This window comes from Pongo abelii, chromosome 20 (genome assembly GCF_028885655.2).
Source record: "Pongo abelii isolate AG06213 chromosome 20, NHGRI_mPonAbe1-v2.0_pri, whole genome shotgun sequence".
NCBI classification, from domain to species: Eukaryota; Metazoa; Chordata; class Mammalia; order Primates; family Hominidae; genus Pongo; species Pongo abelii.
This window is the reverse complement of record NC_072005.2, coordinates 43,856,339-43,881,079: the sequence shown is the minus strand read 5'-3', so window position 1 is coordinate 43,881,079 and position 24,741 is coordinate 43,856,339. Positions and strand designations below refer to the sequence as shown.

General features: G+C 49.0%; 1 protein-coding gene across 1 annotated transcript in view; it reads right to left on the bottom strand.

Moving 5' to 3' along the window:
- The window catches only part of SPINT2 (serine peptidase inhibitor, Kunitz type 2), a 28,393-nt gene extending 9,581 nt beyond the window's left edge, over positions 1–18,812 (bottom strand). The window contains exon 1 of the mRNA XM_002829153.6: positions 17,808–18,812. Coding sequence (XP_002829199.3) covers positions 17,808–17,913 — 106 coding nt within the window. The 5' untranslated portion in view covers positions 17,914–18,812. The remainder of the gene's footprint in view (positions 1–17,807) is intronic.
- Between the last annotated feature and the right edge of the window lie 5,929 nt (positions 18,813–24,741).

Sequence of the window (24,741 nt, the reverse complement as noted above, 5' to 3'; positions counted from 1 at the left end):
AAGGAAGCTTCTCAACTTGAGTGCCTGCAGCCCAGCCCATGGCTCCAAAGACAACACAGGTCCTACCCCTGCGCCAGGGCTTGTTACAGCTCCTATTTGGGCACACCAAGATGGGCCTGGGTTTCAAGGCGCCCTCAAATCTGGCCCTACTTTAGTAAAAGGGAAACAAAAGCCAATGTTATAAAATTCCAGCCAGAAACACTTCTTGCAAAAGGTTGGTATGCTCTCTTGAAACGGAGAAACAATTGCTAGAAGCAACACCTGCACCAAAATAAGCCTTTCCACTGGAAGGATCGAAGGCAACCTGAAAAGAAAACAGCCTGGCTGTGTGGCTCCATGTCTGCTCCTGTATCACGGTATCACCCCTCCCTAACCCTGGCCTTCACCCACCTCTGCCTGCTCAGCACAAGGGCATTCCAACCTGCGCAGGGCCTGGCACAGGGTGCTTGATAAACATGTCTCCAATAAAAGGATCCCACAGCCAAACGCTTGCTTAGATGTTGTCATTGACTCCTCGCTAGTTGTTTTCATGTTTGTTAGGTTTATTTCACCCACTAGGGATATATCTTCTGTTGCGTCTCCCCAAATATGTCACAGTGATGGGCATGAAACCAGATGTTCCACAGAACACTAATCAACGGACAAAAAAGGTTGCTACTGTGCAAAACAAACAAACACATACATGCCTCCAAGGAAATCCCACCCACACAATAGATCACAGGTAAGTAGCACAGCAGAAAAAGCATCTTCTGAAGCAGGAAATTCCCTATCATTTGAAAAAAGCTAACCATGAAAAGTCACCTGTTAGAATGTACCTTATCTAGACACTTCATACGAATGAAAGTGTACAGTATGTCCATAAAAGGCAAATCAATAGACACAGGAAGTAGATGAGTGGCTGCTTGGTACTGGGGGTGGGAATGGGGAGTGATGGGTAAAGGGATCTTTAGGTGATGATGAAAATGTTCTAAAATTGGATTGTGGCAATAGCTGCACAGCTCTGTAGAAGGTGCTAAAAATCCTTGGATGATATACTTAAAACGAATGATTTTATGATAATTTTTTTTCTTTCTGAGACAGAGTTTCACTCTTGTTGCCCAGGCTGGAGTGCAGAGGCATGATCTCGGCTAACTGCAAACTCCACCTCCCAGGTTCAAGCTGTTCTCCTGCCTCAGCCTCCCAAGTAGCTGGGATTACAGGCATGCGCCACCACACCTGGCTAATTTTTTATTTTTAGTAGAAATGGGGTTTCACCATGTTGGCCAGGCTGGTCTTGAACTCCTGACCTCAGGTGATCCGCCCATCTCGGCCTCCCAAAGTGCTGGGATTACAGGTATGAGCCACCGCGCCCGGCCTATATAATTGTTTTTGAGATAGGGTCTTCCTCTGTCACCCAAGCTGGAGTGCAGTGGCAGGACCATGGCTCACTGAAGCCTTGCCTCCTAGGCTCAAATGATCCTCCCACCTCAGCCTCCTGAGTAGCTGGGACCACAAGCAGAAAAAAAAATTTTTTTTTTTTTAAATAGGGGCACCTTTTGTCCATTACACATCAACCAGAACCAGCTGGCTGTACACCTGGAACAGGTACAATATGCCAAAGGTCACAAAACACATAATCAACAAGGTCCAGAGAAAACAGCAGGAGGAGGTCCTCTGGTGTGTGACTCTGCCCACCCCAACGCTGGAAGCAACACTGCCACCAACAAGACGAGATGAAGAGGACCCATGTAGGACCCAATTACAACCCAAAGCTGAAAACAGCATCAAGGCAAGAGCACCCAACAGCTACAGAGGCACCAGCAGCCTCTCCGCTGCCCTGCCACAGTGAGCCCTGGCAGCCACTCTGGCTGCTTTGTGTCTTAGCTTCCTGAGCAGTGTCAGACAAGGCCTTTTTCCACAATAAACTTGAGGGGAATATACCTTAAATGGGTGAATCATATGGCATGTGAATTACATGTCAAAACAAAAACCAATAACCTGAGGGAGGGCCCAACAACACCGGGCACCCAGGCAGGAACCACCCGACACCACACCTGAGAATGAAGCAGGGTGACCCACAGTATCATGGCAGGAATTCGGTAACTTTGTAAGCAAGGGTGCCAGGTACACGTGGCATATGCAGACACCTGAGGGTGTGTAGGAGAAAAAATGCCTATCGAGGGATGGATGGCAGTTACCTTGGTGAATTTAACCCTGCCCAGAACCTGGCCATCATCTTTATAGGTGCAGACATGCACTCTTGCCAGTGCCCTGGTGCTGAGGAGACACAGGAGCACTGGCCTCAGCTAACAGCACACGGGATGATACATGAGACCACAGCAGCAGGTGATGAATTTACAGTGAGAACATCACTGTATTCTGTCAAGCAGGTTGCATGTTGATGTGAATCAGCAAAACACCTTGGAAAGCAAGCATCAATGGAACACGATGCTTGGAGTCAGAATAAAGTTAGTTTACTGTATGATTCCTAGGAACATTCTCACCAACGGAATCTGTCAGGCAGACCAAATGCTCACAGTAGCGGGTCAGGACAGCTCTTCCAGAGCATGGTCACGATCTGTCCCTGAGACACTTCCTTTCCGGGCTGCTGCTGTGAGCCAGTGCCTCTTCTAGCTTGGACGCTTTCTGTTGACGTGCTGGGGGCTTCATGACAAGTCTTGCGAGCCTGGGAAGCCATTCTGTGTCTAGACAGCTGCTTACATCTGCTCTAAATATCATTGACTTAGTAGTTTAAGTTTCAGAAAGCAGCCTTATTTTCAGGTTCCTTGGGTAAAGTAGGAAGGAAAGGTAGAACTTCACTGTTGTCCCAGGAGAATTTAGAAACATCTCTTTATGGCCAGGCACGGTGGCTCACGCCTGTAATCCCAGCACTTTGGGAGGCTGAGGCGGGCGGATCACCTGAGGTCAGGAGTTTGAGACCACCCTGGCCAACATGGCGAAACCCCATCTCTACTAAAAATACAAAAATTAGCTGGGCATGGTGGTGGGCACCTGTAGTCCCAGCTACTCGGGAAGCTGAGGCAGGAGAATCACTTGAGCCCACAAGGCGAAGGTTGCAGTGAGCCAAGATCTTGCCATCGCACTCCAGCCTGGGCAACAGAGCAAGGCTCTGTCTCAAACAAACAAACAAAAAACAAAAAAAAGAAAAGAAAAGAAAAGAAAAAGAACAAGTCTCTTTATTAAGAGAAAACTTAGACTAAAAACATGTCTGAAAGACAGATGTTGGTAGTTGTTGAAGCTGGGTGATGGTGCATGGGGGTTTATAAAATGTGTCACTGCTTTGTATATACTTGAAAATTCTTATAATAATTTTTTTTTTTTAAGATGGAGTTTTGCTCTTGTTGCCCAGGCTGGAATGCAATGGTGCGATCTCAGCTCACTGCAACCTCCGCCTCCCAGGTTCAAGTGATTCTCCTGCCTCAGCCTCCTGAGTAGCTGGGATTATAGGCATGTGCCATCATGCCTGCTAATTTTGTATTTTTAGGAGAGACGCGGTTTCTCAATGTTGGTGAGGCTGGTCTCGAACTCCTGACCTCAGGTGATCCACCCACCTCAGGTTCCCAAAGTGCTGGGTTTACACTGCACCTGGCCAAAAAAATAATTTTTTTTTTTTTTTTTTTTACTCAAATTTCATTTGAGTAAAAGAGTTCTAAGTAGCAGATTAATTGGCTGAAGTTAGGTCCAAATAAGACTAAATTTAACCATGTCCTTACTATGTTAAGACACACATCTTTTTGTGAGTATGGAAGGAAGCTCCTTGTTGAAGACAAATCATCTCATCTTGTCACATGCTTTTACTAACTGAATTGTTTTTAAGCATCTATGATGTAAACTTTACTCTCAGGCCTGAGAGAACTGAAGTCATGAAAAGGGATTTTGTTTGCTCATTTGTTTTAATGGAGGCAGTGTTCCTTCAGGAAACCAGGCCATATAGTATTCACTTCCACCACAAATAACAACAGTGTATTTTCTCATTCACTGTTCTGCAAAAACCTTGTATTTATTTATTTTGAGACTGAGTCTTACTCTGTCACCCAGGCTGGAGTGCAGTGGCATGATCACAGCTCACTGCAGCCTCGACCTCCTGAGCTCAAGCAATCCTCCCACCTCCACCTCCTGAGTAGCTGGAACTACAGGCACGTACCACCACGCCCTGCTAACTTTAATTTTTTGTAAAGATGGGGTTCTCATCATGTTGCCCAGGCTGGTCTCAAGTGATCCTCCTGCCTCTGCCTCTGAAAGTGCTGGAATCATAGGCGTGAGCCACAGCGCCTGGCTGCATTACTTATTGCCTTCACCAAGCATGATGCCTGGCATATCATGTGCCCTACTTCTAATGGTCACAATAAAACTGTGAATCACGTAATAATATCCCTGCTTTACAAACGAGAATGCTGAGACTTGAGGTGGTTAAAGTGAGGCAGGCAGCAGTGCCAGGATGAGTTCCCCGTGGTCTGGTGAGAGCCCAGGCACTAACACAACCCTTCAGACTGATGGGAAGAAAAAGCCACTGCATCAACAGGCAGCAGGAAAACAGAACTGAAGTTGCCTAAAAGCCAAAACATTCCTCAGGGTCTTTATCACAATCTGAGGGCTCACCAAGGCGAGGCCGTCTGCCAGGCCTCTGTTTTCAGTCACACTCAATGACAGGGTCACGGACACCAACATACCAAAGGAAACGGCCAAGGCTGGGGGGAAATGGGCTGGACACATTTTTAGAAAGTTATTCCTTAATGAGGAATTCTATTATTACGAAATGACAAAACGCTATGTTGGCCTTAGAATAGTATTGGGAAGCAATCATGAAAAACATGACTCAAGTGCTATTTTGCATGCTCACAAATGCTAGGGCAAAATTAAGTACATTCTGTATGTTTTCAAAACAGAGATGGACCAACAGGAAAATGCTGAAAGGAACCAAATTTGGATGAACTCATAAGCTTCAGAATATTTAAGCAAAAGTAGAATTCCTGCCTTTAGGGAAGAGTAACTTTCTTTTGGAAAAGCATCAGAAATGGCTAAAGTCACACATTATCCGAAATATGAACCTCACTTACAAAATCCTGGCAGGCATTCTGAATGTCAGCTATTGCAAAATTACAAAACAAACTGGTCTTTGGATGTCTTGGAAAACAGGTTTCTCTGGTTCTGAAGTCACTAGAGTTTTAACCAAGACAATCAGCCGGTGACTAAGACAACAATCTACAGTCTGCTGGATAGATCTGCTGTCACCTTCTAAGAAGGACATTATAGAATTCTGAGGGGTCCCAAGTACTACCAATCTAATCTAATTTTATAGGCTTAAGAAGATAGTACTGGGTCAGTGGCTCACATCTGTAATCCCAGCACTTTGGGAGGCTGAGACGAGCAAATTGCTTGAGCTCAAAAATACAAAAAAAATGAGCCGGGTGTGGTGGTATGCACCTGCGGTCCCAGCTACTTGAGAGGCTGAGGTAGGAGGATCACCTGTGCCGGGAGGCAGAGGATGCAGTGAGCTGAGATTGCGCCACTGCACTCAGGCCTGGGTGACAGAGACCCCGTCTCAAAAACAGAAAAACAAACAAAAAAAATAGATGAGATAGTACCTAATCATTTTCCAAAAATGCATAATTGCAGCTGTGTCTACTTTGCAAAGTAAGTACTTTAATGAAATATTTCAAATATGCTGACGAGTACAGAAAATACCCCATGTCTGGTATATCCACATCTCAGTGTCATCAAATTCTAACATTCTCAAGGACTAAAACATAGACTAGGCCGGCCAGGCAGATCACCTGGGGTTAGGATTTCGAGACCAGCCTGGCCAATATGGTGAAACCCCGTCTCTACTGAAAAATACAAAAATTAGCCGGGCGTGGTAGCACGCGCCTGTAGTCTCAGCTACTCGGGAGGCTGAGGCAGAAGAATCGCTTGAACCCAAGAGGTAGAGGTTGCAGTGAGCCGAGATCGCGCCACTGCATTCCAGCCTGGGCAACAAAGCGAGACATTGTTCTCCAAAAATAAATTAATAAGTAAAACATATGGATAGAGCAGAAACCCTTTGCATACCCCTCATTCAATCACATTTGCTCTGCCTCTTCCAAATTAACCCCCTACCACCTTGAACTTGGTGTTTTCTTTTATTCATGTTTTTATATCCATTAAAGCAAGCTTTGTTTGTTTTTTTGAGATGGAGTCTCACTCTGTCGCCCAGGCTGGAGTGCAGTGGTGCGATCTTGGCTCACTGCAAGCTCCGCCTCCAGGGTTCACGCCATTCTCCTGCCTCAGCCTCCCGAATAGCTGGGACTACAGGCGCCTGCCACCACGCCCGGCTAATTTTTGTATTTTTAGTAGAGACGGGGTTTCACCATGTTAGCCACGATGGTCTCAATCTCCTGACCTTGTAGTCCACCCGCCTCAGCCTCCCAAAGTGCTGGGATTACAGGCGTGAGCCACCATGCCCGGCCCCAAAACAAGCTTATTTTTAAAACAAGCAAAAATAACTCCTAGGGTTCTAGTTATTGACACCCTCCCATGAGTGCTATGAGTTGAGGCACAAGAGCTTCTTGCCTCACCACGTGCAGGACAGGAAAGCCCAAAGCCACTCCTGAAATGCTTCTCCTCTTCCTCCTCCCACCCATCTGTTTTTTCTAGAACAAGGGTCTGCAAATGTTTTCTATAAGGGGTCAAATACTAAACACAAGCAGCAATTGGCCTGCCCGTCAGTGTGTGATCACACAAAGCAGTCTCATAATCAGTGGGAAAAATGATACTGCTCAATGACATTTAAAATTTTTTATCAGCTGGGCGTGGTGGCTCACACCTGTAATCCCAGCACTTTGGGAGGCCGAGGCAGGTGGATCACTTGAGGTCAGGAGTTCGAGACTAGCCTGACCAACATGGAGAAACCCCGTTTGTACTAAAAATACAAAATTAGCCGGGCATGGTGGTGCATGCCTGTAATCCCAGCTATTCGGGAGGCTGAGGCAGGAGAATCATTTGAACCCAGGAGGCACAGGTTGCAGTGAGCTGATCCATTGCACTCCAGCCTGGGCAACAAGAGTGAAACTTCACCCCTCAAAAAAAAAAAAATTTTTGTCAAGCTGGGCATGGCGGCTCATACCTATAATCCCAGCACTTTGGGAGGCCAAGGCAGGAGGATCATTTGAGGTCAGAAGTTCAAGACCAGCCTGGGCAACATAGTGAGACCCTGTCTCTACAAAAAATAAAAAAATTTTTTTGGCCAGCTGCAGTGGCTCACACCTGTGGTCAGGATTTCAAGACCAACCTGGCCAACATGGCAAAACCCCATCTCTACTAAAAATATAAAACTTAGCCGGGCATGGTGGCGCACGCCTGTAGTCCCAGCTACTCGGGAGGCTGAGGCGGGACAATCACTTGAACTTGGGAGGCGGAGGTTGCAGTGAGCTGAGATCACACCACCGCACTCTAGCCTGGGCAACAGAGCAAGACCCTGTGTCAAAAAAATAAGGAAAGAAAAACTCTATTGGCTATAAATGCACAGAGTAACAAAACAAAACAAAACAAAATAAACAAACAGAAAGAGTATTTAGCATACTGTAAGTTAAAACATTAGAAACATTTAGGATTAAAGTGTTAATTTCTTTGCAAAAGAATTTCTAAGGGGAGTTTGAACTGTGCTTGTGGCCTTCTCACTACATAACTTACGACACAGAGCAAGCATCATTTCTACACCTTTTCTAGCAATTGCCAAACACTGTTCTAGATCTGGATCAGCTTTCAATGTTTTATCCTTTGCTCTTTCAATGTCACAAAATTGCTCTGAGAGCTGCTTCACAGAAGAGGCTTTGCCAATGTTGCTTCCTCTGGGCCACCATCCAGAAAGTCACAACTGCTGCCCTCATTTCTGTGGACAAGAAGCCTTCACAAGCTCCCTGGCTGCAGATCCAGTCTCTCCAATGGCAGAGGGAAGTGCAACACCTCCCGTAAGCTGGTCTACCTCTCCATTTTATGTTTTTTTTTTTTTTTTTTTGACAGTCTTACTCTGTCGTCCAGGCTGGAATGCAATAGCGCGATCTCGGCTCACTGCAACCTCTGCCTCCCGGGTTCAAGTGATCTCCTGCTTCAGCCTCCCGAGTAGCTAGGACTCCAGGAGTGTACCACCACACCTGGCTACTTTGTGTATTTTCAGTAGATAGGGTTTCACTGTGTTGGCCAGGCTGGCCTCAAACTCCTAACCTCAAGTGATCTGCCTACCTCAGCCTCCCAAAGTGCTGGGATTACAGGCGTGAGCCACCTTAGCGAAAAACACTGCAGGACACCTTTCCTAAAAACAACTAACATCACTAAAAACAAGTCTCCTCTTTTCATTAAAGACACTTGGAATTCTAAGGATAGTAGCCAAGGAGAAATTACTTGCTATAAAAATCCCCAGACATGCCACTCCTTAGTATCAAAAAGCCAAGAAAGCTCTGAAGAGTCATTTAATCCAAGAGTTTCAAAGAACTCCATCTCAAAAAAAAGAAAGAAAAAAAAATTGTTGTGAAGTTTAAAGGAGTTTTTAATCCATTATAATTGCTTAAAATAGTATTTGGCACACAGCTTTTTTTTTTTTTTTTAGTTTTTTTTAGAGACAGGGACTTGCCCTGTCGCCCAGGCTGGAGTACAGTGGTACAATTTCGGCTCACAACAGCCTCGACCTGTGCTCAGTGACCCACCCACCTCAGCCTCCAAGTAGCTGGGACTATAGGCGTGTGCCACCATACCCGGTTAATTTTTGCATTTTTTGTAGAAACGAGGTTTCACCATGTTGCCCAGACTAGTATTGAACTCCTGGGCTCAAATGATCCACCCGCCTCGGCCTCCTGAAGTGCTGGGATTACGGCGTGAGCCACCGCACCTGGCCTGGCACAAAACTTTTAACAAATAGTAGATATTGTATCTTTATGATTGTATTTTTTATGAAGACAGGACTAATATAGGGACAGTCAGAATAAAGAGAACGACACATTTCACTACAGAGTCCAACCAAGCGTGCTGACGGAGAGGATAAGGAGGAAGAGGATATACAGGGAAGGCCAAAAGTACAACCTCAAGCCAAACCAATGATTTCTTATCTTCACCTGGAGGAAGACAATGGCAAACCACCACATGGGTCAAAGTCCTGCACGGCTACAAGATCAGGATATGCTGAGCTGGGAGGCAGAAAGCCAGAGGGAGGGACTGGTAGAAAAAACAAACACCAAAACAGATGAAGCAACACAAACCCTCCATGCTTTCCACACCCACCTGCACTTGCACTTCAAGTATCTTTTCGCCAGGGAATGAATGAGAGCATCTTAAAAAGAGGTACTGAGGCCGGGCACAGTGGCTCACGCCTATAAGCCCAGCACTCTGGGAGGCCAAGGCAGATCACCTGAAGTCAGGAGTTCAAGAAAACAGGTACTGAATGACAGGAGCTACTGAAGCCTATTTCAATTCTACCAAGCCAGATTCCAAAGGTGACATTTACTGTGCACTCAGCCTTATTTTAAGGTGATCTATAAATCTACCTACTTTGGTTAGCTGCTAGGTTCTACACATTTGAGTGTTTCTGTTTCCAGTACAGAAAGCTACCAACTACCCATCTCCTCTAGGCTTGGGTGTCTGGAAGTTTTCATTATTGAGACAATTCAGAACCTTTCAAAAAAAAACCTCAGGTATTTATGAGGAAAGAACATTTACAATTACAAATCCAACCTAAGTTATGAGGCTCATAAAATCTTGGTGTTTCAGATATAAAATCTTGGTATTTTCTATATAAAATATTTAGACAGAAAAGTTTACATTTCAGGCCAGGCACAGTGGCTCACGCCTGTAACCCCAGCACTTTGGGAGGCTGAGGCAGGTGGATCACCCAAGGTCAGGAGTTCGAGACCAGCCTGACCAACATGGTGAAACCCCGTCTCTACTAAAAATACAAAAACATGAGACGGGCGTGGTGGCGAATGCTTGTAATCCCACTTACTCAAGAGGCTGAGGCAGGAGAATCCCTTGAACCCAGAAGGTGGAGGGTGCAGTGAGCCGAGATTGCACCACTGCACTCCAGAGTCTGGGCGACAGAGTGAGACTCCATATCAAAAAATAAAAAATTTACATTTTATAACCTATCAGCACAATGCAACTCATCACTACTCATGCCTACCGTCACTCCATATTCCACTCTGAAACAGGACTATTAAGTCTACCCTCGCCTCAATCCATAACAAGAACCCGAGCAGCCCATCTGAATAGCTGGGAAGGAAACAAATAGTTTCAAATCTTCTAAGGAACTGTCTGCTGTTAATTCACATTCAGCCATTCTTTACCTTGTGCAAATCACGGACCATTTTCAGAACTGAGGAAAGCTCTTAGACCCTCTCTCTGGAATGGTGTTTTTCAATCTTTTTTCATTACTACCTTCCCCCTAAGAAGACTTTTTGGAAATGTTTTTCCCAATCGCCCCACGAAATTTTAATACCACAGACATACTATATATCTATTTATGTAGAGCGGCCCTTCAAAAGGTCACAAACTATTATAGTATCTTTTTGTTCCCCCACCCCTTTAAGAACATGCCATACACTCTAAATGACAGACCCTGGGATACACATGGACAAACTATCACATATAAAATTGTTTTGAGATGGGGTCTCGCTCTGTCACCCAGGCTGGAGTGCAATGGTGCAATCTCGGCTCACTGCAACCTCCACTTCCCGGGCTCAAGCATTCTCCCACCTCAGCCTCCCACGTAGCTGGGACTACAGGCTGACTAGTTTTTTGTATTTTTTGTTTCACCATGTTGAAACTCCTGAGTCAAGCAATCCACCCGCCTCGGCCTCCCAAAGTGCTGGGATTACAGGCGTGAGCCATTGTGCCCAACAGTATCACATAAAAGTGAAGGACTTCAGATTAAGGGACTTCTGAGGCCATGGACCCTGGGCCCAGTCAGGAATCACCCTGAGCTCCATCTCCAACACGTGTGAGTAAAACAACATGTGAATTCTTGCCCTCTTTTTTTTTTTGAGACGGAGTCTCACTCTGTCTCCCAGGCTGGAGTGCAGTGGCGTGATCTCAGATCACTGCAACCTCCGCCCTCTGAGTTCAAGCGATCCTCCTGCCTCAGCCTCCAGGCGCCTGCCACCGCGCCCGGCTAATTTTTTTCTGTATTTTTAGTAGAGATGGGGTTTCACCATCTTGGCCAGGCTGGTCTTGAACTCCTGATCTTGTGATCCACCCACCTCGGCTTCCCAAAGTGCTGGGATTACAGGCATGAGCCACCACACCCGGCTAAACATGTGGTGGTCTTTTGTAACTGGCTTCTTTCACTTAGCATAACATTTTTTTTTTTTTTTTTTTTTGAGAGTCTTGCTCTGTCGCCCAGGCTGGAGTGCAGTGGCGTGATCTCGGCTCACTGCAAGCTCTGCCTCCCGGGTTCACGCCATTCTCCTGCCTTAGCCTCCCAAGTAGCTGGGACTACAGGCGCCTGCCACCACGCGAGGCTAATTTTTTTGTATTTTTAGTAGAGACGGGGTTTCACCGTGTTAGCCAAGATGGTCTCGATCTCCTGACCTCGTGACCCGTCTGCCTCGGCCTCCCAAAGTGCTGGGGTTATAGGAGTGAGCCACCACGCCCGGCCTCGCCCTCATTTCTAAAATGGCTTCTAATCATAAAAAGCATATTTCAAATAAACTTCAAAATAACTAAACTCTAGCTCCTATTTCACCTGCCAAGGAAAATAAAACAAAAAAAAAGTAAATAAACTCCAAAGTTCCTGGGCCTCATCATCAACATCAGCACTTCTTTACAGGGAGTTTTCAAAAAGATGTTGCCAGAAACAACCGTGAAATGACACTTGTGAGGAGGATCTTGCAGGACATCGGAATCCACACTCTAATGTCCACATTGGTCACGGCCAGTGGGCCAAGGCCTCCTGGGGCTAATGGAGTCATTTCAGTGTGACTCCTGCTGGGCTCTCTCCCGCCTCACATGAGCCACAGGCTTATCACCCCTCATTCAGCCTCCCCTGTAGCCTCCAGACATGGCAAACAGAAGCTCTGCATGCATTCTGTAAATGGCTGGGGATGGGTAAAATGAGAAACAGGGTGGGGAGCAGGGTGAAAGAGAAGTGTGATTTCTCCATCACAGGCTGAGCTCTCAAATACTGACTGGGCAAAGCAATGTTTCCAGTGGAAACGGGCCAGTCTCCCGCGGAGACCTGAAGGCAAGGCCCTCAACCTTCTTTAGGAACTGCAACCATTTGAACCTCAGAAGCCCCCATTTTCAGTGCCAAGCACACCAACCCTGACACTCATCACCAGACATACACTCATCTGTTCATTTATTGTACTGTCTTCCTCTCATTATGACACGTCTGCCTTGGATGGGGGAGGGGGTCTATTTTGTTCAGTGCTCTATTTTGAGTGAGTCAGTGCCTGGCAATTGGTGGGTGCTCAATAAACATTTGCTGACTATATCAGTGAATAAGATTTCGAACTACCCTGGAACCAAACTGCCTTGCCTGCAAGTAGGACAAGCACTCCTTCTATGGAGGATAAGAATAATGTGAGAAGCTGCTTTAGAGAATTCCCAGCTGATCGCCAACACCAGCTTTACTTTAGCTCTTCTGTCATCTTATCTCTGACCACCAGGGTCACAACTACCCATGGGGGTGAGAAGGAAAGTAAAGAAAGGGTGGCAACTAATAACATGTCTGTGGAGTCTGCTGGAAAGCTTACCTTTTAGTTAAGGTTCTACAGACACTGTAATTAACCTGAGAGGTCCATGGATTTCAAAAATCCCTTGGAAGTGCAGAAGAGGGCTGGGCCACGTGGCTCGAGCCTGTAATCACAGCACTTTGAGAGGCTGAGGTGGGCAGATCACCTGAGGTCGAGAGTGTGAGACCAGCCTGGCCAACATGTTGAAATCCCATCGCAGGCCGGGTGCGGTGGCTCACGCCTGTAATCTCAGCACTTTGGGAGGCTGAGGCGGGCAGATCACAAGGTCAGGAGATCGAGACCATCCTGGCTAACACGGTGAAACCCCATCTCTACTAAAAATACAAAAAATTAGCCGGGCGTGGCGGCAGGCACCTGTAGTCCCAATACTCGGGAGGCTGAGGCAGGAGAATGGTGTGAACCCAGGAGGCGGAGCTTGCAGTGAGCCAAGATCGCACCACTGCACTCCGGCCTGGGCGACAGAGCGAGACTCCATATAAAAAAAAAAAAAAAAAAAAAAAGAAATCCCATCTCAACTAAAAATACAAAAATTAGCTGGGCATGGTGATGCACACCTGTAACCCCAGCTACTCAAGAGGATGAGGCAGGAGAATCGCTTGAACCCAGGAGGCAGAGGTTGCAATGAGCCAAGATGGCACCACTGCACTCCAGTCTGGGTAACAGAGCAAGACTCTGTCTCAGAAAAAAAAAAAAAAAAAAGGTGCAGGAGAGGTTCTCAAATGAGTGTTGCCCTGCTTGCCTCCAGTGGAAATTCCCAAGAAGAATCAACAAAGGACCTTGAACCATCCTGGCTAACACGGTGGTGAGACCCTGTCTCTACTAAAAATACAAAAAATTAGCCAGGCGTGGTGGCAGGCGCCTGTAGTCTCAGCTACTCAGGAGGCTGAAGCAGGAGAATGACGTGAACCTGGGAGGTGGAGCTTGCAGTGAGCTGAGATTGAGCTACTGCACTCCAGCCTGGGCGACGAGATACACTCCGTCTCAAAACAAAACAAAACAAAACAAAAAACACAAAAACAAAAACAAAGGACCTTAAGCCAAGTAACCATTAACACAAGTTCTGATGCCCAGGTCCAGGCACAAAGTTATTGGCAGCAAGAACTACACCTAACTGGCCACTCCTAAAGGACCTTTCAAGTTTCTATTCTGCGGAGGAAATACATGATCTGGCCTGGTGTTGAGCAACATTACACATTTCAGGACCCTCCAAATACCAGGATTTACCACCTGGGTGGGGAAAAGGAAAAGAAAAAAATCCTGCATATCTGCGGCTACCTGATAAAAGGATTTCCCCAACAGCCAGCCGTAACACGCATATACACAAACACGTGCGCGCGCGCGCGCTGTCTCACACTATAATGTGCAATTTATAAAGAACTGTTATGTGTTACCTTTTACTAAATGGAGCATATGTTTAAGGTAGGGGTCACAAGCCAAAGGCCTACAGAGACAGAGGGCAGGCAGTAGCTGAGATGAGGCAGGCTGGGTAAGATCTACAAGCTAGGGAGTGGCATATCTCCTGCCTGAAAGAGGCACTGGGCTCCTGCCCGGGACTGCTGGGCAGGAAAACAGGCCTGTGTTCTGGTTTGGTTCCATTACATCTTCATGTCTTTCAGGCAAAGCCAAAACCTACATTTTTACGTTTAAAAAATCCCAATTCTGGAAAATGTACAAGTCACATAAAGGCTGTGTGAAGCTTACTCGGAGTGGCCAGTTTATAATCTCTGCATGCTTTCTACTCCAGACGGTAACTGTCCCTAACGCTAGATAGGGGAGCTTTCTCACCTGGCATAAGCTCAGCTTTCCCCCCACCTCTGTCTGCAGAGGTTGCAGTCAGGACACACTTTGTCCGGCCCATCCACCTGTCCCTTCCCACCTGCCCTCACTACTCAGAGCGTCACCAACACATCAATCATAGACCACATGATGCTTCTCACAAGAAGCCCCGACCCGAGTTAACCCTCACTCTCACACGGTGGGGCCTGCTTTGTCCCCATCTCCCCTCCCGCAACTCCTGGGCCCTCCGGTACTCAGGACTGGTCTTGAGCAAATCTTCCATGTCCTCAATCTCCTCTGAACATTGTTGCCACCCTCTTACCTAATTGGAATCTCCCCTGAGGGCATGCCTCCTGGGGCCCTTCCAAGTGGGGAGGTCTCCTTGCTCCTGGGAGCTGCTTCTGGACTGTTCTCCCTCCACCCTCCCCAAAACCCCCAGCGGGGAGACTCCCATTATTAGAGTAAATCATTCACTACCCTGCCTGGCACGTTATCTGCCAACCCAGACAACTACTCCTTTCTTCCCAACTTTAACTCCGGGCCTGCCACCTCTCCCGCTGCTCTTATCATCATTCTTGGAGATTTCTATATCCAGGTAGATGGTCCTCTGACCTCTAGGTCCCAAGACCTCCAGCTGATCTCATCCCACCCTCGCCCCCCGCTTCCTCTCAGGGTCACACCTAAACCTGTCTCAATAACTGACACCTCTTCGGAACCTCCCTCTCATGCATCTCACTCACTCCCCACTGCATCCTGTCTGTCTGGTTATTCCCTTCAGAACCTCAACTCCAACAATCTGCTGGCCCTACCATCTTGGCCCTCCACCCCCTCACGTCTTCATACAGAATAAATTCCTTGACCAACCCCCATCCTCCCTCCCTCACACATTCTCTGTTCACTCCTCCCTCACCACCACACTCATCCGGCAGCACCTGAGCCACTGCATGGAGCTTCAGCAACACCACACTCCCAGTGGATGACTCGCTTCCAGAGAAAATAGAAGCAATAAGGAAGGAGTGAGGACAAAAAAAAATCAAAACTGCCTCCTGCCTCCGATTAAGCTGTTCAAGCTTTCAAACAAACAGAACTTACGATGAATGAGGGCATGAGTTCACCCAGTCAGACACTAGTACTTCTGAAAGGTCAGCAGGTCCAGCCGGCGGCAGCAGTCAGGGAGGCCACTCTGAACAGAGAAGGCCTCTGCAGTGAGACCTGGCTTTGTCAATTACCACCACCGAGTGACCTCGGGCAAGGCACGTAACTTAACCACCCCACCCGGCTGTTTCAAAGGTTAAACGACACATTCCAGCTCAGAGTAAGCACCAGAGGTAGCAAGAGGCCACATCCCAGCTCAGAGTAAGCACCAGAGGTAGCAAGAGGCCAGGTAACTGGAAGGTACATCCTAACGTAATTACTTCACCTGAAAAAGTCCAGCAGAGCTGCCAAATTCTGGTTCTGATTGCAACAATGGTCAGCGTCTGCATTCCTGACTCCCAGTCACCTACCGCTGAGCCTCTCCCCACCAATTCACTTTTTTTCTCCTGCCTGGGGCACAGAGAAATTAACCAGTCCCCAGAAGTTACCACAGGTGATGACTTGGTGCACACCTATCCTGCTCTTTTTTTTTTTGAGACGGAGTCTTGCTCTGTTGCCCAGGCTGCTGTGCAGTGGCTTGATCTCAGCTCACTACAGCCTCCGCCTCTGGGCTTCAAGTGATTCTCCTGCCTCAGCCTCCCGAGTAGCCAGGACTACAGGCGCGCACCACCATGCCCAGCTAATTTTTGTATTTTTGGTAGAGATGGGGTTTCATCATGTTGCCTAGGGTGGTGTTGAACTCCTGGCCTCCAGTGATCTGCCCGCCTTGGCCTCCCAAAGTTCTGGGATTACAGGCATGAGCCACATCGTCCGGCCTTCTTTTTTTTTTTTTTTTTTTTGAGATGTGAGTTTCACTCTTGTTGCTCAAGCTGGAATGCAGTGGCACGATCTTGGCTCACTGCAACATCCGCCTCCTGGGTTCAAGCACCAGTACCTGTCTATAAAGCCCTAGGCCATCTGGCTGCAGCCTGCCTCTCCCACCTCCCATCCTCCTCCAGTCCTCCCCTCCTTCACGCCTGCTCCAGCCAGGCTGGCCCTGTCTTTTCCCTGAACCCAATCAAGCTTGTTCCAGCTTCAAGGCCTTTGTACTCTATTGCCTGCAACTGGACACTGGTCCCCCAGGTCTCCGTGTGGCTACTGCCTCCTCATTCTTCATGTTAGAGCTCAGATGTCACTCTCCTCACAGAGACCTCCCCTGACCACCTGAGCTAAAGCCGCCCCCGACATCTTACGTCACCCTGTTGGTGTACTTCACCTGGTTCATTTAATTCTCAGTAACTTAATCCCATAGCAAGTGCTTTTTAAACCTTCACTAGCTCTGCCTCTCCCACTGGAATATTAGCTCTATGAATGCAGGAACCCAGCTAGTCTGAGTTAACTGTTATCACCAGCGCCAGTGCCTGACACGTAGCAGGGCCTCAGTAAGTTTTGCTGAATCAATGAATTCTTGCTTTCAGGAGAGCTCTTTTCAAAACCCGCTGGTGCTTGTCTGAAGCAGTTAAGGTTATAACTACACTTGTTCAAAGAGATCTTTCAGGCCACATTTCCTTAAGAGTGTAGAAGTTTAAATCACCTTATTCACCACCGACTTCTAAGGACCATTCTAAGACCCCAACACCAGCTGCTCAACGCCAATACTCTCTCGCGCCTTAGCAGGGCTTCCTCTTCCCCAACGCTTGTTTCCTTTCTTGTTCCCTCCTTCTCGGGCACCTACTTTACTGCAACTCAACTACAAAAACTTCGGGGGAGGATCTTGTCCAATCTCCAAAGAGGCAGGGGTGAGATGGGCTTCTTCCCTGAGTCTAAAACGGCCACCAGGTCACCCAATCCAACCCCCACCATCTCACAGGCCTGGCCTCTCCCTGGGCTTTGGCCATGGAACTTTCCACCGCCAGGAGGAGGCTGGTCTTCAATTCGGCTCCTCACCCCGTTCTTGCCACAGGAAGGGGCAATGCCACGCCTTCTTGGTCAGTACCCCTAGACTCTTTCTCCACCCGAAGGAAACTCCTAACCCTCACTCCTCCGCCCGTCTTCGCTCTCGAGGGCTCCCAAACCTCATTTCAAGGCTCAATCCTCCAGGGCTGGTTCCACCACACCCGCTGAACGCCATCAAGTAGCCCCCAGTTTCCTCCCCCGCCAGTTCTCCCTGCTCAGACCCCCGTTGACCCCCGAGCCTCTGCCCCCTGCGCCCCGCCTCCAGCCTCCCCGCCCGGCCCTCACCGTGGATGCTGCGTTCTCGGTCGGCCGCCAGGACCCCAGAGAGGAGCAGCGATCCTAGCAGGGCGAGAAGCGCCCGGCTCCGCCTCAGCCCGCACAGCTGCGCCATGGCCAGCTCCGCCGAGACGCGCAGGCGACGCCGCCAGCCACCAGCCGTTGGGGTCTCGCGATCAGGTGCGGGAAGCCCCTCGCCGCGCACGCGCACTGGAGCGCCTCGAGTTCAGGTGCCGACGCTCCGGGACGGTCCGCCAGGTGCCAAAGCCACCGGAAGTCGCCTTTCCGGATCCTCGGTGTAGGGACGCCCGGCCTTCTCGGCGCGCGATGCCTGGGTCTGCTCCTCACTCGCGCCCTCGCCGCCTGCGACACTCAACGGCCCTCCGCGCGTTCAGAGCCCCGCTACACCTCCCAACGCGCGGAGGTCGCCAGAGCCAATGGCGAGCGCCTATTGGAAGCGGCTCCCGAAGGTGGCCGGGCAGGCAGGGGGCGGGGCGCACCTGGCTAGGCAGGGCGAGCTGGGCGCAGGCGCAAAGGGCAGGCACCTGCGCGGCCGCTCCCCCGCCCTGGGCGCACCTGGGCCCGCCCAGGTGCCGGGGAAGAGGCGGGGCTTGCGCGGGCCTCGCCCCCAACAGAACCTGGCGGGGCGGGGCGCCTGCCCGCTGAGCACCTGCCACCCTTCCCTTGGGCTTGGTGACGACGTCTGAGGAGGGCCTTCGCTCTTGGACTGGCCCCAGGGTGGGAGGAGGGGGCGGCAGACACGCGTTGCTTGGAAGCCTGTGGTTTTCTGCCCGCCTCGCCGCAGCTTTCCTGTGAATTCCTTCCTGAATTCAAAGTTCACTGGGCTCATGCTCCAGGGCTTAATGCTGGGGACCCAGCGGTGGCCATGCCAGACTGGTCCCTGAGTCACCAAACAGGAACGGCCCAGAGTAGTGATAGCGGAAGCTTAGCACAAAGTGATGAAAGCTGTGATGGGGAAGGCCAAGCTGAGGGATCAGAGGCTCGGTCGCTAGAAAACCAGGGCATGATGGGAGCCCAGACAGCTTTCCCATCCAGCCTGAGAGGGGGCCAAGGAGGGCTTCCTGGAGGAGGTGATAGGCCCATGCAAAAACAGCTCCGGGCCCTGGCTCCAAGGTTCTCAGGACAGATATGGAGACAAATACTTAGCACAGACAGCATCAGAATTGAGAGGAAGGAAGCCCCTGGGGAAACCCAGAGAAGACACCTGACCAAGCCTGGGAGTCAAAGAGGGCTTCCTGGAAGAGGAGTTACGTGAACTGACTCTAGAAAGGGGAATGGAGTGGGGCAGGCACACGAGTAGAGGACAGCCAACAAGGTAATCAAAATAAATGCATTATTATTGAAAACACTTTTTTAGATTATTTCTTTCTTTTTTTTTTTTTTGAGATGGAGTTTTGCTCTTGTTGCCCAGGCTGGAGTGCAATGGCGTGATCTTGGCTCACTGCAGCCTTGACCTCCTGGGCTCAAGGGATCCTCCCACCTCAGCCTCCCAAGTAGCTAGGACTATAGATGTGAGCCACCACATCCAGCTAATTTTTTTTTTTTTTTTTTTGAGATGGTGTCTCGCTCTGTCGCCCAGGCTGGAGTGCAGTGGTGCGATCTCTGCTCACTGCAAGCTCCGCCTCCCAGGTTCACGCCATTCTCCTGCCTCAGCCTCCTGAGTAGCTGGGACTACAGGCGCCCACCACCACACCCGGCTAGTTTTTGTATTTTTAGTAGAGACGGGGTTTCACCATGTTAGCCAGGATGGTCTGGATCTCCTGACCTCGTGATCCGCATCCAGCTAATTTTTAAATTTTTTGTGGAGACAGGGGTCTTGTTATGTTGCCCAGGCTGGTCTCAAGCTCCTGACTTCAAGGGATCCTCCTGTCTCATCCTTCCAAAAGTGTTGTATTACAGGCGTGAACCACCACACCTGGCCTGAAAACACTTTGACAGTGCTAAACAGAAAATCAATCAGGGGCTGGGATGGAAAATAACAAGAGATCTTTTGAATGGGGTGGTGGAGGAAGGGCTCTGTGAGGGGTGGCTTTGATAATGAACTCTGAAGGATGATAAAGGCCAAGGGACAAACATTCCAAGCATCAGGAATGGCAAATGCAGAGGTCTTCAGGCAGGAAAGAGAATAGTGTGTTCAGGAGCCAGGGCCACTCCCACTCTTCAGCCTCCCTCCTAGCATAATAATACATGAAAAGCCGTAACTGAGTTATCAAAATGGTGTTTACCTTAAACAATGGAAGTCCAACCTTGCAGGGAGGTCATGGGACTCAAGGTGGAGTCTGAATGTGAGGCCAAAGGTCTCCCCCAGCACTTGAATCTCCCACTGCCACTCAGGCCCACTAAACCCAGGCTTGAGCATGAAAACAGAGAAGTATGTACTGAGCCGTCGAGGCTTGGAAGAAGGTATAGGCCTCTTCTTTCTTTATTTTATTTTATTTTATTTTATTTTGAGACAGAGTTTCGCTTGTTGCCCAGGCTGGAGTGCAGTGCCGTGATCTCAGCTCACTGCAACCTCCACCTCCCGGATTCAAGCGATTCTCCTGCCTCAACCTCCTGAGTAGCCGGGATTACAGACACCCACCACCACGCCCAGCTAATTTTTGTATTTTTTGTAGAGATGGAGTTTCACCATGTTGGCCAGGCTGGTCTCGAACTTCTGACCTCATGATCCGCCCGCCTTGACCTCCCAAAGTGCAAGGATTACAGGCGTGAGCCACTGCGTCTGTCCAGTTTTGAACTTTAAACACAAAAACTCAAAAGGAAGGCCGGGTGCAGTGGCTCATGCCTGTAATCCCAGCACTTTGGGAGGCCAAGGCGGGTGGATCACGAGGTCAGCAGATCGAGACCATCTTGGCTAACACGGTGAAAACCCGTCTCTACTAAAAAAAAATCAAAAAGATTAGCTGGGCGTGGTGGCGGGAGCATGTAGTCCCAGCTACTAGGGAGGGTGAGGCAGGAGAATCTCCTGAACCCGGGAGGCAGGGTTTGCAGTGAGCCAATATTGTGCCACTGCACTCCAGCCTGAGCAACAGCGCGAGAGCCGTTCTCAAAAAAAAAAAAAAAAAAAAAAGAGGCCGGGCTCACGCCTGTAATCCCCAGCACTTTGGGAGGCCTGGGCATCTCCGTATCTGTCCTGAGAAACATTCCAAGCATCAACATTCCTGATGCTTGGAATGTTTGTCCCTTGGCCTTTATCATCCTTCAGAGTTCTTTAAAAAGAGGTGGCTCACGCCTGTAATCCCCAGCACTTTGGGAGGCCGAGGTGGGCGGATCACGAGGTCAGGAATTTGAGACCAGCCTGGCCAACATAGTGAAACCCTGTCTCTACTAAAAATACAAAAATTAGCCGGGCGTGGTGGCGCGCGCCTGTAGTCCCAGCCACTCGAGAGGCTGAGGCAGGAGAATCGCTTGAACCCGGGAGGTGGAGGCTGCGGCGAGCCGAGATCGCCCCACTGCACACCAGCCCGGGCGACAGTGTGAGACTTCGTCTCAAAAAAAAAAAAAAAAAAAAAAAGAAGGGCCGGGTGCGGTGGCTTATGCCTGTAATCTCAGCACTTTAGAAGGCTGAGGCGGGCGGATCACGAGGTCAGCAGATGGAGACCATCCGGCCTAACACGGTGAAACCCCGTCTCTACTGAAAAAAAGTACAAAAGATTCGCTGGGCGTGGCGGTGAGCGCATGTAGTCCCAGCTACTTGGGAGGCTGAGGCAGGAGAATCGCTTGAACCCCAGGAGGTGGAGTTTGGAGTAAGCCGATATTGCGCCACTGCACTCCAGCCTGAGCGACGGCGCGAGATTCGTTCTCAAAAAAAAAAAAAAAAAGAAGAAGAAGAGGCTGGGCGCGGTGGCGGGCGCCTGTAGTCCCAGCTACTCGGGAGGCTGAGGCAGGAGAATAGCTTGAACCTGGGAGGCGGAGGTTGCAGTGAGCTGAGACTGCACCACTGCCCTCCAGCCTGGGTGACAGAGCGAGACTCTGTCTCAAAAAAAAAAAAAAACTTGACAGTAGGACAGGCGTGGTTGGCTCACACCTTTAATCTCAGCACTTTGGGAGGCCGAGGCGGGCGGATCACCTGAGGTCGGAAGTTCAAGACCAGCCTGACCAATGTGGAGAAATCCTGTCTACTAAAAATACAAAATTAGTCGGGAGGGGTGGCGGATGCCTGTAATCCGCGCTACTCGGGAGGCTGAGGCAGGAGAATCGCCTGAACCTGGGAGGTGGAGGTTGCAGTGAACCGAGATAATGCCATTGTACTCCAGCCTGGGCAACAAGAGCGAAACTCCATTTCAAAAAATGAAACCAAAACAAAAAAAAACTTGACAGTAATTGCATCAATTGTTTTTTTTCTCCTTTTTTATATTGCATCAATTGTTTAGAAAGCAGACCACCAAAAGGTTTTTGTTTCTGTTTCTTCCCTGGGGAGGACTAGAGGACTATTTTATCATTGACACTGTTTAGAAATGTCAGTGCAAAGTAAAATACAAATTAGAGCAACTTTTGGTCAGTTTTTTTTTTTTTTTTTTGAAATGGAGTCTCACTCTGTCGCCCAGGCTGCAGTGCAATGGCACGATCTTGGCTCACCGCAACCTCCACCTCCCGGGTTCAAGCGATTCTCCTGCCTCAGTCTCCCAAATAGCTGGGATTACAGGCATGTACCACCACACCCGGCTAATTTTTGTATTTTTATGGAGATGGGGTTTCACCATGTTGGCCAGGCTGGTCTTGAACTCCTGACCTCAGGTGATCTGCCTGCCTTGCCCTCCCAAAGTGCTGGGATTACAGGCATGAGCCACCATGCCCGGCCTTGGTCAGCTTTTTATTTTTAAATTCTCTACAGACAGTGCACCCTCTTTTTGCCTGTACCCAAAGTGGACCAGTCCTGTCCCCCTGCCTTTAGTATGCTACTAGTTGGGAAACAGACAATAATTTTTTTTTCTGTCACTGTACAGAACAGAAAATATGACATTTTTCTTTTTGAGACAGGGTCTCACTCCATCACCCAGGCTGGAGTGCAGTGGTGTGATCACAGTTCACTGTGTCCTCCATCTCCTGGGCTCAAGTGATTCTCCCAACTCAGCCTCCAGAGTAACTGGGACTACAAGCACATACCATTGCACCCGGCTTTTTTTTTTTTTTTTTCTTTTTGTAGAGACAGCGTCTCACTATGTTGCCCAAGCTGATCTTGAACTCCTGGATGTAATTGCTCCTCCTGCCTCAGCCTCCTATAGTGCTGAGATTATAGGCGTGAGCCACCACGCCTGGCATGGACGATACATTAAATGAGTATGTTAGAGGCCGGGCGTGGTGGTTCACGCCTGTAATTCCAGCACTTTGGGAGGCCAAGACGGGCAGATCATCTGAGGTCAGGAGTTCGAGACCAGCCTGACCAACATGGTGAAACTCCATCTCTACTGAAAATATAAAAAGTAAGCAGACACAGTGGTGTACAACTGTAGTCCCAGCTACTCAGGAGGCTGAAGCAGGAGAATCTCTTGAACCCGGGAGGCAGAGGTTGCAGTGAGCTGAGATCACAATACTGTACTCCAGCCTGGGGCGACAGAGCGAGACTCCATCTCAAAAAATATATATATATAGATAGATAGATAGATATAGATAGATATATAGATATAGATAGATTAGATAGATAGATAGATATAGATGTATAGATATAGATATAGATATATCTCAAATGTTAGAAAGTGGTAAGTGTTATGTATGAAACAGAGCTGGGTGAGGGGCACGAGAGTTGCAGTGTGAAATAGCGTGGCCAGGGAAGACCTCACTGAACAGTGACATTGGAGGGAGGTGAAGGAGTGAGCCCTGCTGATATTCTAGGGAAGAACCTTCCTGGCAGAGGGAACTGCGAGTGAAAGGTGCTGGTGCTGAAATGGGACTGTCCCTGGCAGAGCTGGGACTGCTAAACCAAAGAGTTTGGCCTTTAGACTGAAGGCCATGGGGAGCTATGGATAGTTGTTTTTTATTTTTGTTTTTTTAGAGATGGGGTCTTGCTCTGTTGCCCAGGCTGGAGTGTGATGGCGCGATCTCAGCTCACTGCAGCCTCTGCCTCCCAGGTTCAAGCAATTCTCCCACCTCAGCCTCCCGAGTAGCTGGGATTACAGGGGTGCACCACCATGCTTGGCTAATTTTTTTGCATTTTTAGTAGAGAGGGGTTCGCCATGTCGGTCAGGCTGGTCTCAAACTCCTGACCTCAGATGATCCACTCACCTCAGCCTCCCAAAGTGCTGGGATTACAGATGTGAGCCGTGGCGCCTGGACTGTTTTTAATTTTGAAATAAAACAGCTTTATTGAAGTCCGGCACGGTAGATCATGCCTGTAATCCCAGCACTTTGGGAGGCCGAGGCAGGTGGATTACCTGAGGTCAGGAGTTCAAGACCAGCCTGGCCAACATGGTGAAACCCCGTCTCTACTAAAAATACAAAAATTAGCCAGGCGTGGTGGCACACCCCTGTAATCCCAGCTACTCGGGAGGCTGAGGCAGGAGAATTGCTTGAGCCTGGGAGGCAGAGGTTGCAGTGAGCTGAGATTGTGCCACTGCACTCCAGCCTGGCCAACAGAGCGAGACTGTCTCAAAAACAAAACAAAACAAAACAAAACAAAAAACAGTCTTATTGAGATATAACTGACATACCATACAACTCACCCTTTATTTATTTAGAGATGGAGTTTCACTCTTGTTGCCCAGGATGGAGTGCGATGGCGTGATCTCAGCTCACTGCAACATCCCCCTCCCAGGTTCAAGCGATTCTCCTGCCTCAGCCTCCTGAGTAGCTGGGATTACAGGCATGTGCCCCCATGCCCAGCTAATTTTTGTATTTTTAGTGGAGATGGCGTTTCACCATGGTGGCCAGGCTGGTCTCTAACTCTTGACCTCCGATGATCCACCCACCTTGCCCTCCCAAAGTG